Source organism: Acomys russatus, chromosome 19, assembly GCF_903995435.1.
Source record: "Acomys russatus chromosome 19, mAcoRus1.1, whole genome shotgun sequence".
Lineage (NCBI taxonomy): Eukaryota > Metazoa > Chordata > Mammalia > Rodentia > Muridae > Acomys > Acomys russatus.
In genome coordinates this window covers 50,749,812-50,763,885 of record NC_067155.1, presented here as the reverse complement: position 1 = coordinate 50,763,885, position 14,074 = coordinate 50,749,812, and the positions used below count along the sequence as shown (strand labels likewise).

The window sequence follows — 14,074 nt, the reverse complement described above, 5'->3', positions numbered from 1 at the left end:
GTTCTGAGAAGGTCCGTGTCCCCAGGCTCCTCGGAGCCCAGACTCAGAACCCCACATGGTGTTTTGTAGACTCCTGTTCTCAAATTTCCACCTTGACAGCCCCTTGAAGGGATAGTGGAGGGCTTGGGGGTGTCAAGGGAACATCACAGTAAAGTGGCCTCTTTCTTTTTCTCTACTGAATGTGGAGCCAGAGCCATGGGCAGCGTTGTTACTCAAGTGTCCTGTACTCTTCCATATCATGACCCAACCATCACTCACCCTAACCCTAACCTTAACCCTAACCCTAACCCTAACCCTAACCCTAGCCCTAGCCCTAACCCTAACCCTAACCCTAACCCTAACCCTAACCCTAACCCAGTGGCAGCCAGGTCTCTTGATTCTTAGTTCAGGCTCTTTCATATTGACCGGTTCCACCCACCTAGCACTCAGGTATCGGGCCCTGCAGGGAAGAATGCAGGCAGGCTTCTGTTCAGTTCTAGTTAATAAACTGAGCATGTGCACTGCTTTGGTGTTACTTTGAAAAGCGGAGGCTGAGAAGGTGGCTCCATTTGGTTAAATGTTTGCCACACAAGTGGTAAGACCTGAGCTTGATCCTCAGAAAGAGGTAAGAAAGGTAGTGATGATAGTGTGTGCTTAGCCTGTTAGTGAGGAGATGGAGACAGGGGCATCCCTGGGCTTCCCTGGCTGGCCAGCCTAGCCTATCCAGTGATCTTCAGGGCTATGAGAGATTCTGCCTCAACAAACAAGGGCATAGCACACAAGGTTTACTCTCTGGCTTCCATACGCATGTGGACACATGTGAATGTGAACACACACACACACACACACACACACACACACTTGGAGGGTGAGAGAGAGAGAGAGAGGAAGGGGGAGAGAGAGAGAGGGAGGGAGGGAGGGAGGGAGAGAGAGAGAAGGGGGAGAGAGAGAGAGAGAGAGGAGAGAGGGAGGGAGGGAGGGAGGGAAAGAGGGGAGAGAGGGAGAGAGGGGGAGGGGGGGGGGGGGGAGAGGAGAGGGGGAGAGAAGGGAGAGAGAGAAGGGAGGAGAGAGAGAGAGAGAGAGAGAGAGAGAGAGAGAGAGAGGTGGGTGGGTAAAGACCCTTTGGGCTGGCAGCTCATCTGTCTTCCTTGTAGGACCCAAGATACCAAGGACATTGATGTCCTTTAGGGATGTTTGGGTGTGACTCCTTTAGCAGTGTCCTTGATTGTTTTTCTGTTGCTGTGATAAAATACTAGGTAGATGCAATTTTGGGATGAATTGTTTTCTTTTTTGGTTTAAGCTTATAGTTCATCGTGAAGGTAAATCAGGGAAGGAACTCAAGACAGGAACCCAAAGGCAGGAACTGAAGCAGAGGCCAGAGAGGAACACTGTTTTTTGGCTTGCTTCCAGGAGCATCTTCAGCTAAGTTTCTTATATAGCTGAGGCCCACTTGCCTAGGGATGGTACTGCCCACAGGGAGCCAGACTCTCCTACATTAATAAATGATGATGATGATGATAAGGCCCTACAGACATTCCATAGTCCAAGCTGATGGAAGAAATTTCTCAGTTGAAGTTTCCTTGTCCCAGGTGACTCTAGGTTAATGTCCAGTTGACAGCTGAAGCTAACCCAGGAAAGGCAGCAAGTGGCAGAGACCCACCAGTACCTGTGGGAGCCAGATGTTGGGGGTTCTTCACAGGGATGTGGTGTGTCCTGGGATAGGAGGAAGAGGACGGCGTGGAATGTAAGCAGTGACGGGAGCTCTGCAGGGCGCCTCCATGTCTCATGTGTGCCTTGTTCCTCCTGCCACTCTGCTGGCAGAAGCACCCAGCAATTGCTTCTTAGTTCAGAGTTTCCTTTCTGGAAAAAAATAATGCCATGCAGAGGTCAGAGTCTCTTAACCCTGGTTCTAAATTGTTTTCCAGGAGACAGCTCGTTGACTCAGCACGGACCATTGCTCACATCTACACCGGTCAATGGGTGGTTATAAAATGCTGACTTGGTGCCTTGTCACTGTTGCCATGGTGATAGGGAGCAGAGGAGGAAGGTTTCCACGCTTGGTCCTTACATCATACTGGATGGCTTTACCACCTCTCCCACAGTCTTTTAGATCTTAATGCACTCCAGGCAGCTGTAGGAAACCACGGCAAAGACGGGACCATGGATTCTGCTCCTGTAGCTTTACAGGGTGCAGTTCCTACTCTCTGTGGGACTCCTGCACATGTAGGGGGCTGGCTGCATTCCCTGCTTGGTATTTTGCTGTGGTAGACCTCTAGCATCCCCATGGGTAACCTTGACTTTCATCAGCCAGTGGGTGCCATTCTATTGCTCTCAGCCTCTGGTGTGAAGGGCCTGTCCTGGACACTGGCTCCTGGTGGCTACTACTCTCAAACAGCTTTCTCCTTGCCCCTGGCCATGTACTCTTGAGGATGGCAGCCCAGCCCTTCTCTGGAGGCCAGCTTGGCTCTCGAGGCCTGTCCTATTCGAAACAGTGCCACTCATACCCCTCAAGGTGTCTGGGGTTCTTTGTCGCCTTGTGGATAGCAAATTGCCACTGTCTAAAAATAGCCACAGAGAGTGGAGGGGCGGGCCTCACTTTAGAAGCCGTATAACACCCAACACTGTATTGAATGTTGTTATTTAAATTAGAGTCTGTGTCCTTGCTGAGTGAAGTTTTACAACTTCCCTGTGGCTTTAAAAATGAGAAATCATGGTATCTGGGAGTAAAAACATTGTTAGAATCAGATTCCTACTCAGAACCCCAGAGCCTCCTGGGCTGGGGGTAGAAACTAAGATGAAGCATTCCAGAAGCCACGTGTGCGCATCGTCTGTGGCTCTGAGATCACTTCTGTTTTTTATAAAGATCGCATTGATATTTATGTAACATTTAAAATTTTCCACTTGTCATGTAGACGTGGTCTGGGTATATGTGTGTATGCGTGTTTTTGCACGTGTAAGGGCACATGTTCCTGCAAGGACACACATGTGGAGGCTTGATGCTGACTTTTGCCATCTTATTCATCACAGCAGAGACCTGTCAATCAAGAACTCAACAGTATAACAAAGTCTCACTAGCTAGCTTGCTCTGGGGACCCCAGTCTCTGCCTTCTGAGGCTGGAATCAATGGCTGTCCTCTATGCCCACCTGGCGTTTGTGTGGATTTCTGGGGATCTGTATTCCAGCCCTTATGTTTTTGTGGCAGTCAGCACTGATCACCTAGCCATCGCCTGAATCCCCGCATAACATATTTGTGTGGAGATTTTGAAATCCGTGTTTCTATAAGTCCATCTTTTATAGTTAAAGTTTCGTTTGGAGTTAGGAGATGGAATGAGACTAAGGGTCTGCTGGGCAGGTGTGCTGAAAAGGCCAGCTTAGTGCCCAGGATGGGGGCTGGAGCATCTGAGAGCTTCTGTCCCTATCCTAGTCCTGTTGCTTAGCAACACCATGATTCTGGCCAAATCATGGAAGTCTTCTTCTTAGCTTCCATTTCATCATTTGTGCAGTGGGGACACAGATAGTCACCCTCCAGTGGGGTTATCTCAGGACTAAATAACACGTCAGTGAAATCAGTGGATATCATCAATAGAAAATGATTTCGATAAATGACAGAAATTGCTTACCACAGTGCCTGGCTCTTATCTAATATTTAAGAAAAGCATTAGCTAAGCTTAGTAATATTCATTTAGCACTTAAGAGCCTCTATCTGTGCATTTATTATTTTATTCTTCCTTGCCATGTTCTTATGGTTTTCTGATTGGACCCATGAGCCTGAAGAAATGTCTTTCTCAAGTTCTCTAGACTCCTCCCAAGTGTTAGTGTTCTCTCTCTCAACACAAATACATTTTAGTATTATCAATAATAATAAATAAGGTTTAATAAGTAACAATAATGACCAATTATTGATCAATTATTAACTAATTATTAATGGTAAGTATTTTGATTATATTTAGTTATACATATTAAAATTAACAACAATAACAATTATTATTATGTCACTTTGTGGCACTGGCTTGCCTGGAACACGTTATATAATGACCAGGCTGGTCTTGAACTTACACAGAGAACTATGCCTACTTTTGCCTCCTGGGTGCTGAGATTAAAGGGCTGCACCGTCACACCTGACTAACCACTTTATTTTGAAGTGTTTGAGAGTGAGTCACATACACAATGGCCCCATTTCTGTGATACTTTAATGAGGTTATGGTGGTTTAAATGAGAAATGTCCCCCACAGGCCCTTTTCTTTTAATACTTGGTCTTGGGCAGTGGTAGCGCATGCCTTAAATCCCAGTGCTCAGGAGGCAGAGGGAGGCAGGTTTCTGTGAGTTCGAGGCCAGCCTGGTCTATAGAGGTAGTTCCGGGGCAGCCAAAGCTACACAAAGAAACCCTGTCTTAAAAAGCAAAAAAGCAAAAAAAAAAAAAAAAAAAACCAAACCAAACAAACAAACAAACCACCCCCCCAAACAAAACACACACACACACACACACACACACACACACACACAACACACACACACACACACAAATACAAACAAAAAACACTTGGTCTCCAGCAGGTGGCGCCTTTTTTTTTTGGTGGGGGCGAGGTTGTAGAATCTTTAGGAGGTGGAGCCTTGCTGGAGGAAGTAGGTCACTGGGGCTGGACTTTAAGGTTCTTTTTAGTCTGGCCCCACTTCCTGCTCTCCCTCTGCTTCCTGGTTGCTTGGCCTGCCTAATTTGCCTGGTACAATGCCATCCCCTCTAGCACTATAAAACAAAGTAAATCATTTTTTCTCGTAGGTTGCTTTCTGCTGAGGTTTTTTATTACAACAACGAAAGGGTGACTGGTGCGCAGGCTTCTCCTTGAGTATGCAGAGAGACATTTCAATGCACAATTATCTCATCTCCAAGCTTTCCCCACATTTTATCATTTGTCTGCCTGTGTCCATTTGCAGCCAACTTCTTCTTTTTTTTTTCCTCCAGTCTGAGGTCCTAGTCCAGGACTCTGCATAATCGATAGCACTCTCCCAGCCTTTATCTTTCAGACTGTGACACACTTGTGAAGTCCACGCTCTGCCTAATGCCTCCTGGCTGGGTTTATCCCACCTGTCTTCATTCTGGGCTCTGTCTATACTTCAAAAGTGGCAACTGTGACCTTTTCAAGATCCAGGGCCCGCTCCTCGCGAGCAAAGGCTTCTTTGATCACCACAATGAGATGGGATGTGCTAGGGTCTGGACCATAAAGCTGCAGGTGCTTTATTTGGACACTGAGACACTGTGACACTTGGTAAATAACTAGTTTCTTATACTTTGAGTCAGCCATAGAACCTGTTAATGATTCTCACCTGAGACAATTAAGGCATTAAAAAAAAATGCTGGCTGCTAGGTGGCGGTGGTGTTTCCAGTTTCGTGAGTCCTTTTGCACTTATGAGTCGGCGCGCCACCCCGAGGACCTGGCTTCCTTCTCCGCTGTGTGTTTAATCATAGTGGTGTGGATCCAGGAACTCATTTTATTCCACAGATTATAATTGGCTTCTAAGATTGTTTACCTGGATGCTAAATTGTCCCACGTCGGCAACAGACAACCCATCATGCTGTCTCCTGTGTCCTCTTTGACATTTCTGTTGTTTGAGCACTTAGTTACCTCCTGGCTGCCTGGGATATTTTAGGCTCCTGCTCTCTGCCTCCCTCTGCCTATCAACCCGCCGTTTCTCCACGGAGCCCTGTTATCTTCTTCTTTCAGACAATGGTATTTAGAGCTTAAACTCCAGCACTTGGCGGGTTGATTGCTGAATGAGTCTGGTGTTTGCATCCAAGGCCTCTCTCAGAGAACTGAAGTGAGGAAAAGCCTCATGTATACACACACTTACACACTCCCTACTGTATACACACAAACATATATAGAGCCCAGCAGCACATGCGTTCTTCTCATTAGTTCTCCCCTGTAATGGGAGAAACATTGCAATGCAGCGGCTCGGAGGAGACTGCTTGCTGCATTTGATATCGACGGAGATTGGTATTGCCCCCAAAAGAACCCATTGATGCTTAACAGCCAGGAGAAGTAAAGGGGTCTGTGCCCCCTCTCCCTCACCGACCTTCTTTCTCATACCCAGGGCTAAAGGGTTGGTGGAAGAGAGGTTGATGCTTCAATACCCCAGATAAAATGGAGTTTAAGAACAGGCATCAACACTCCCCAATCTCCTTTATGCTCAGAGTTCCCACTGCATCTTCCTTTCCATTTTAAGACCTACTTTTCTCATGGTAAGAACTGGGGCTCTCATCACCCAGTGCACTGAAGTGGTGTCAGTGGCTAACCTGCCTGCCAGGCTGTGGAAGACAAGCCCATCTGGGGCTCAGAGTGCGTCTGCATCAATTTTGAATCTTGACTCTCAGGAGTCTGTGTGTGTGTGTGTGTGTGTGTGTGTGTGTGTGTGTGTGCAAGTTACTTGCAAATAATGCTAATAGTTTTATGCATTGACAGGGCCTTGCTCATGCCACTTGTCAAGTCCAGGGCAGATGCAGGGCTCTCCTCTGTCCTCTCCCTGGGGCCTGGCTGGCAGGGATTACTTTGTCTCTCATCCTTCAATCATTTATTAATCATTTCTATATTTACCCATCTGCTTATCTATCTATCTATCTATCGTCATCTATTACCTGTCTTCTATATATGAATCATCAGTCATCTATCTGTCATCACTCTATCTTTCATCCGTCATTTATTTATTCATTGTCACTCTGCCATCTATGTACATATCTGTCTGTGTATCATCTATCTCTCTACCTGCTAACTACCTATGTGTCCCTCTGTCAATATAGCAAGTCTATTTATCTCTGTATCTATTGTCCTGTTTATGTATTTATCTCTGTAACTGTTATATATCATTCTACATTTTTATCATCTACCTGTTATCTATGTTTCTCTTAGTCTGTCTATTGATACATCAATCTATGTAGCTATCTGTTTGTATGTCTACATATCCATTATTCTATCAATTGTTATCTATCTATCTATCTACCTACCTACCTACCTACCATGTCTTCATAGTTGACTTTGTTGGCATTTGTTTTGCTCTCTTGTGTAGGAACCAGGCCCGACTGGGCTGCCTGCTTGCCTTGCTGTTTCATGTCCTGTTTCTAGCAGCTTCCATGTCTGTGTCTATCTTGCTTAGCTAGTCATGTTTACTGCTCTGAGAACGCACCCCTCCCTTCCTCGAGACTTTTCCTCCTGTGTGCAATCACCTCTTGAGGGATTTCACCTGGGAGGAGGATTCCTGTTTTGCGGCCTACAAGAAGGCTCTTTGGAACTCTGAAGGGGATGAGAGTAATAAACTGCTGCCGTGGCTGCTGCTGCGGCTGCTGCTCTCTTAGCACGAAGGACCCGCTGTGTTAGTGTGTGTGTATGTGTGTGTGCGTACATGAATTAAATCTGCAGTCCCTCGCCCTCAACTTGGTACTGCGGTGGCGCGGGCGCCACATTCTTGTTTCTTTTATGGAGCAGAGACTCTTCTTCTGGTCTTATCACACCATCCCTCCCCCCGCCCCCCATGCCACTCTGTTCAACACCAATAGAAATGCATTTCTGAGAAGGCTGCTAAACCTTCTGCAGCTGGGAGCTGAGAGGCGTGCCTCTGGACGGATGCTGATGCTTTGTGTTATGATGTCGCTGTGATGCTGAGCACAGTGGTTTCTCTTGCTGAGGGCTGGGGAGGATTACCTTTGGAATTATGGGGAGGGCGTCCAGAGATAAAGGGGGTTAAGGTGCAGAAGTGCAAGCCACTCATGAAAGAGTCAGAACATGGAAACATGGTGACTAAGCTGCTTACAGTGGGGCTGTAAGTCAGGGTCAACCACGATTCCCTCTTAGAAGCTATGCCCTGCCTTGGAGCTTAGTCTGGGAGGCACAGCAGTATCTCCTCTGAGGGCTTCTTCCCCAGGGAGCAGGCAGATGCATTAGCTGGCTTCTTTCCCTAGAGCCCACTCTGTCACCTGGTCTCACTCAAGACTTTTCAGTTGCAAGTGACAAAATTCAGTTTGAAGTGGCTCTAGGTGAAGTTGAAGTTTTGCAAAACCAAAAATTTATTTACATGTCTAAAGGCCGTGCCCTTCATGGGGAGCTGGGTTCAGGAACCCAGAAATCTTGACTAGAAACCTGGTCTCACTTCTGATTGCCGCCCGCCCCCCCCACCGGTTTCACTTTAACCAGAGTTTGTAGACATGGGGTTAGGATATTTTCACTGGCTGTTTTGGGGTCATGTGACTTTTCATTAAGTCCTAATCAGGGCAGCTGGCATCAATTCTAGTCAATCCAGGATGGCAAAAGATTGGCAGATGGAGGCAAAGGATGAAGTGGACCCTACCAAGCCCCAGCAGCTCACCAGACAAAAAGAGGCAAGCCCTCAAATGCCTGCATTTGAAGGGAGGGCTCTGGGAGAGCTGGAAGGTGAGGGGCAGGAAGGCGCTGGTGGGACCCGGGATGTGCAAGAGCTTATGTGTGGCCAGTTCTCTCCGGCTTTTTGTGCCACTGCTTTCTTAATTTAAACCCCAAATTACATCTATGATCACTGTGCCATGAAGCCCCCGCAAATGAGCAATCACTTTCCAGATCAATCTCAAGCTAAGACTTGGAAGATACTCAGGAGAGAGATTTGCTTAGTTGATGGATAACACACCTGCAGGTGTGAGGGCCCGAGTTCAGTCTCCAGAGACCCCATTAAATGCTTGCCAGGGTGGTGGTCTGCCCTTGTAATGTCAGTGCTGGGGGAGGTGGCAGCTAGTCTATTCAGAGAGCCCCAGGTCCCAGCGAGTGATAATGTTGAAATATACTTGGCAGATGGTTTCTGAGGAACAATACTTAAAGTTGTCCTCTGGTCTACACATACACACACACCAAAAAAATCTTCCCAACCCCCCAACTCCTCTAAAACATTCCCACATACCTGGAGATGGACACATGCAAATTAATTATTAATTAATGAATATTAAAAAATAATTCTTGAGCCAAATGATAGTCACGTCTGCAAGATGGTCGGAGGTGGGGTGGGAGAAGGGAGGTAGCACTCACAGTGTTGGACAGTGCCCTGCTCCTGGGGACTAAAATGGGGTTAGCTGTTGGGCTTACTTATCTTCAGCATGAGGTGGAACCCCACCAAACTGTCTTGACCCTTCCATCCCCCAGGGACCCATCTCCTCTGGGTAGCTGCACCTACTCAAGGGTCCACAACGTCCCAGACAGTGCCCCAGCTGCTTGCTGTTAAGTAGAATAGAGCAGCTGTGGAGGCACTCTCAGCTATGCTTTAGCACTGTGGCTTAATAAATGGAAGGGCCTGGAGACCACGGTCAGGCCTGGAGGGGGGAGGGAAAGTAGATGGGACTAGTATGATATATGTGACAAGCAGACATGACAGAAGGGAAGGAAGGAAGGATGGAAGGGTTTCCTTTTAAAACCTGGAGGTGAAATTTAGAGAGAGAAAGAGAGAGAGAGAGAGAGAGAGAGAGAGAGACAGAGAGAGACAGAGAGAGAGAAAGAGAGAGAGAGAGAGAGACAGAGACAGAGACAGAGACACAGAAACAGACACACACACACAGAGGCACACAGAGAGAGACACACACACAGAGACAGAGAGACATACACACAGAGACAGAGACCGACAGAGAGAGACAGGACAGGGGAGAACAGCACACGGCCATCAGAGGGATGGCGGAGAGGAGGCCAGAGGAACCTCTTCAGAGACAATATCCATAGCAGAGAAGATATCATGATTCTGTAAGATTTAAGGGGTCGAAGGACACTTCACATCACATGATTTAGTGACCGGAAGCGTGGAGCAGCCGGGTTCTAGGTTGCAAGGAGCGAGTGAAGTCCTGAGTAAAAATGTGTCGTTGACAGGGGCACAGTCATGTCAAGGAAGCCAGTGCATCAGCTCCATGAGGACCACAAAACCTTTCTCCAGTGAGGCTCGGGAGGGGTGGCAAAGCTTTCGTCTGGTCTGAGTGCAGATGTTGGCAGTGTGTGCAGAAAATGCCCACCATAGTTCTCTCCCCTGCTACTTATGGCCTGCAGCCGGCTCTCTGAAAGAGATTGCTCCCACCAAGATGAGCTAAATCTACCTCCTTGTTCAGCTGTATGCAATATAACCCCAGGTCCCTGTTCAGTTGTATATAATAAACATGCTGAGCTTCCAGGGTGCTGTGGCTTCAGCATTAGAGAGCCCGGTCTGCCTGACCCCAGCTTTTTTTTTTTTTTGTCAATGTATGTTCATCTTTTTTCTGGGCAGGACACAGTGCTTTCTAGGACAGTGAATCAGGGACTGCTGTTAAGCCACTGCACAGGCAGCTTCTTAACTCTGTCTGAAAGAAGAGCTGCAAGCAAGGCTGTAGTCTGATCTTCACTGTGGGATCTGGCCTCTTAAGGGTGACCACCATTTTAAATATAAATTTTAAAATATTTATTTTATTTATATGTATTCTCCCCCCCCCCTCTCTCTCTCTCTCTGTGTGTGTGTGTGTGTGTGTGTGTGTGTGTGTGTGCATATGCATCATGTGCATGCACTACCTATGGAGGCCAGGGTGTCAGATCCTATAGAACTGGAGTTACAGTTGGTTGTGAGCCACTGTGTAAGTGCTAGGAATCGAATCTCAGTCCTCTAAAAGACCAGCCAGTGCTCTTAACTGCTGAGCCATCTCTCCAGGCCAAGAATGACCACTGTCTTAAAGGGGCGGGACCCATGTCCTAACGGAGACCACATGTTCAAGTATGTGAACCCGTGGAGGGTATTTCCTGTTTCTAACAGCAGTCCAGGTGGCAGGTGGCTGCCAGTCAGTCACCCCTCCCTCGTGGCTCACTCCTATCCTGTTTGCTCACCTGTGCTCTCTTTTCTCTTGTTCAGGACACAGAAGTTTTGAACACTGCCATCCTCACCGGAAAGCCCGTGTCGGTTCCCGTCAAGGTCGTGGGGGTTCAAGAAGACGGATCTGTGGTAGACGTGTTGGAGTCTGTGGAGTGCAGGTCGGCAGATGAAGATGTCGTGAAGGTACTAAAGACAGTTGGTGACCACCACTCACACACGTTGCAGTCTCTCTCTCCCACAGCATGCTGTATCTGAATGTGCCTCATCTGAAGGGAGGGAGACCGACCTCACTGAGAAGGACGTCAGTGTCGACAGAAGCCCATGCATGGGTCAGCAGAAGGCTGCTATTTCCTTCTTAGCCTCAAGTGAAACATCTACTTTCCTTTCTCCCTCTTTTTTCCCTCTCCCTCTTCTCTTTTCCCCCTGCCTTGCCCAGAAGCATGCTATTTCCTTTAATCTAGCAATCCATACATCATTTCAGTTTTTACCAACTGTCTATGCCCAGTCGGGCTATTTACTGAGGATATTGCCTTTACATGGCCTGCTTTCCTGGAGCAGCTGTTTGCCTCAGCTGGCTGAGGTCTGGTGCTAATAAGAGCCTCCCTTTCTCAACCTTAAAAACGAATTTAGGGTCATTATAAGATAATAAAACCCAGGAGCTTGATGTGTTAAAATTTTGTTAATATACATTAAAGTAAACGACTATTAAAATAATGATACAAAACCTCATCACGCACCTCCTGGCTTAATTTGAATACTTCCAAAGGGACACATCTTGCTGAGAAATCTGGACACAAAGTATTTCTGCTGGATTCTTTTCATTACTGATCAGTGAATATTTTGGCTTCAAATTCCCCCTGAATCTGTTGGGAGTTTAATTGTCCTTGCTGTTTGTGTGGAAACTTTAAGATTTTCTGTTGTGATTGTTTTTTCGCCCCTTCCCCCTTAGCACGTTGGTTGCTCCTTGCTTTTACATCATCTATCACAGAAAGGATTTCATCTTTGAGCCTCCGAGAGAGCTTCCAGTTCCAATCTGCTCAGATATTTTAGGGAAATCTAACACCCTGAGTCCTGTCCTTCACGTTGTATCTGCTTCTGTTTGGAGGTAAAATGGGACTTGGCCTCAGCCACTTCAAACCCACATGGATTAATTCCGTTTCTCAGTGTGTGCATATGCAAGCAGATGCACACTTGCCACGGGCAGAGGGCAACTTTCTGAGGGTCTTCCGTCCTTCCACCATATGGATCCCTGGACTTGAACTGAGGTCATGAAGCTTGGAGGCGGCTGGCTGCCTTTACCAGCTGAGCTACCTCGACAGCCCTTGGTGTCAGTCACCAGCATTCTCTGGTGGTTAGCAGAGGATGTCTGCACTAGGTTGACACCTTCTCTGTGTGACCTGCACGAGACTGTGTTTTGGTTTGATAAAGAAGAATGGCTCCCACTTGGGAGGCAGAGGCAGGCGGATCGCTGTGAGTTCGAGGCCAGCCTGGTCTACAAAGTGAGTCTAGGACAGCCAAGGCTACACAGAGAAACCCCCATCTTGAAAAACCAAAAAAAAAAAAAAAAAAAAAAAAAAAAAAAAAAAAAAGAAGGATGGCTCCGTAAGTCTATTGAACAGCCATGGAGCTGTAGGAGCCTCCAGTGTGACATAGCTTGTTTCCTGAGCACGGGGCATGAATTCTTCCTCAAAGAAAAGGCAGGCTAGTTTAAAATCTGCAATATGGCCTCACCTCAGGACTCCTGACAATCTGTGTGTTCTGTGGCAAGCCAGATCAAATAAACCTCTAAGGCCTTCCACATTAAGAGTCTAGAAAGACCTGAGTCCAGTTGCATGAGGTCAGTATACGTGAAACATAAAGACAGTGAATGTATACCCGTGCGTGCGCACATACACAGAGACACACACACACACACAAACACACACACACACACACACACACACACACACACACACACACACACACACACACACACACCCCTGAGAGCTTGTGTGCACACATGACTGTGCATGTAGAGTTCCACCTTATTTTTTGAGACAGGTCTCTCACTGAACCGGATCCTTAGGGATCTGTCTAGACCAGCTGTCTAGTGAGCCCCAGGGAATCCTCCTGCCCTCCGCTTGCCTGAGCCTGACTCACAAACACACTCTGCACTCCTGGTTTATTTATGTTGGAGTTGGGGAGCTGACCTCGGCCCTCATACTTACTCTTTTCCAACTTAGCCATGTCCCCAGCCCAGTCTATTTGTTTTCCTTTCTCCATATCATTCAAGAAAAGGGGGACATTAACGTGTGGCCTAGGCAGGTGGTGACTGAATGCTTATGTTGATGTGGGCTCAAATAAATGACTTCCTATTTCCCCTGAGCCTTTGTGTGCACCTCCCGGACCCCCACATTCATTCCTTCCCCCCTCCCTGCCCAAGGATCCTGTGGAGCCTTGTGGTGCAGGATGGAATCTGTGTTCTCCTTGTTCTGGAGAAACCTACCGCAGAGAACTGTGTCCAAATTCACGAATCCCATCGCTGTCACATCTATAGTTGTTTCCCATTGCCAGAAACGAGCTAGAACCACCCTCTGCCATTCCTGAAGGAAATGATGTTTAGGAAGATAGCGTTCTTTTCGTTTCTTTTTCTTCTTGGCTTTCATTGAAGGAGCCTCATGCAGAAGGGTCCCACTTTTTAGAGGAGGCAAATAGAGTGGAGTTGTCAGATCACAAAGCCCAGGGCTGCATTCAGACAAGGGCTTTGCTGGCGACCCTGGGATTTAATTAAGTGGCTCTGATGCATTTGCTATGGCTCCTCTGTGTTGTAATACATTTTTTTTCCCTGCGGCTCGAGGATGGATGGAGTTGTCTACAGGGCTTTGCGCTGGGCCTCAGCGGCACGCCAGGGGTTGGTGCGGCACAACGTAGTCATTAGCACTCTCTGGAGAGATGTGTGTGTCTGTCACCGGCCATTTCTGCACCCTACTCCTGGAGAGATGGTGTGCATCTGTTGCCAAGCCATTTCTGTGCCTCAGGTTTGGGACTTAGAGGACTGAGGCAAGTGTTGAGTTTGGAGAAATGGGACTTTTGGAGGCAACCAGGCTTACTTTCAATTACCTAGGGAACTTGTATGTTCAGAGAACAGCGTCCAGGGGTATAAGCAGTTGGAAAGGGCCGAGATGTCCTCTGCATCTGGTGAGAGTGGAGGGGCTAACACAAACTAAAGAAAGCAGAGACAGCCTTACAGGTGTAACGGTGTGAGCGACTCTGTGTGTTGTATGTGTGTGTG

At 47.4% G+C, this 14,074-nt stretch overlaps 1 protein-coding gene across 1 annotated transcript in view; it reads left to right on the top strand.

Moving 5' to 3' along the window:
* The window catches only part of Tmem132b (transmembrane protein 132B), a 243,974-nt gene that overhangs the window by 194,591 nt on the left and 35,309 nt on the right, over nt 1–14,074 (top strand). The window contains exon 5 of the mRNA XM_051161425.1: nt 10,843–10,986. Coding sequence (XP_051017382.1) covers nt 10,843–10,986 — 144 coding nt within the window. The remainder of the gene's footprint in view (nt 1–10,842; nt 10,987–14,074) is intronic.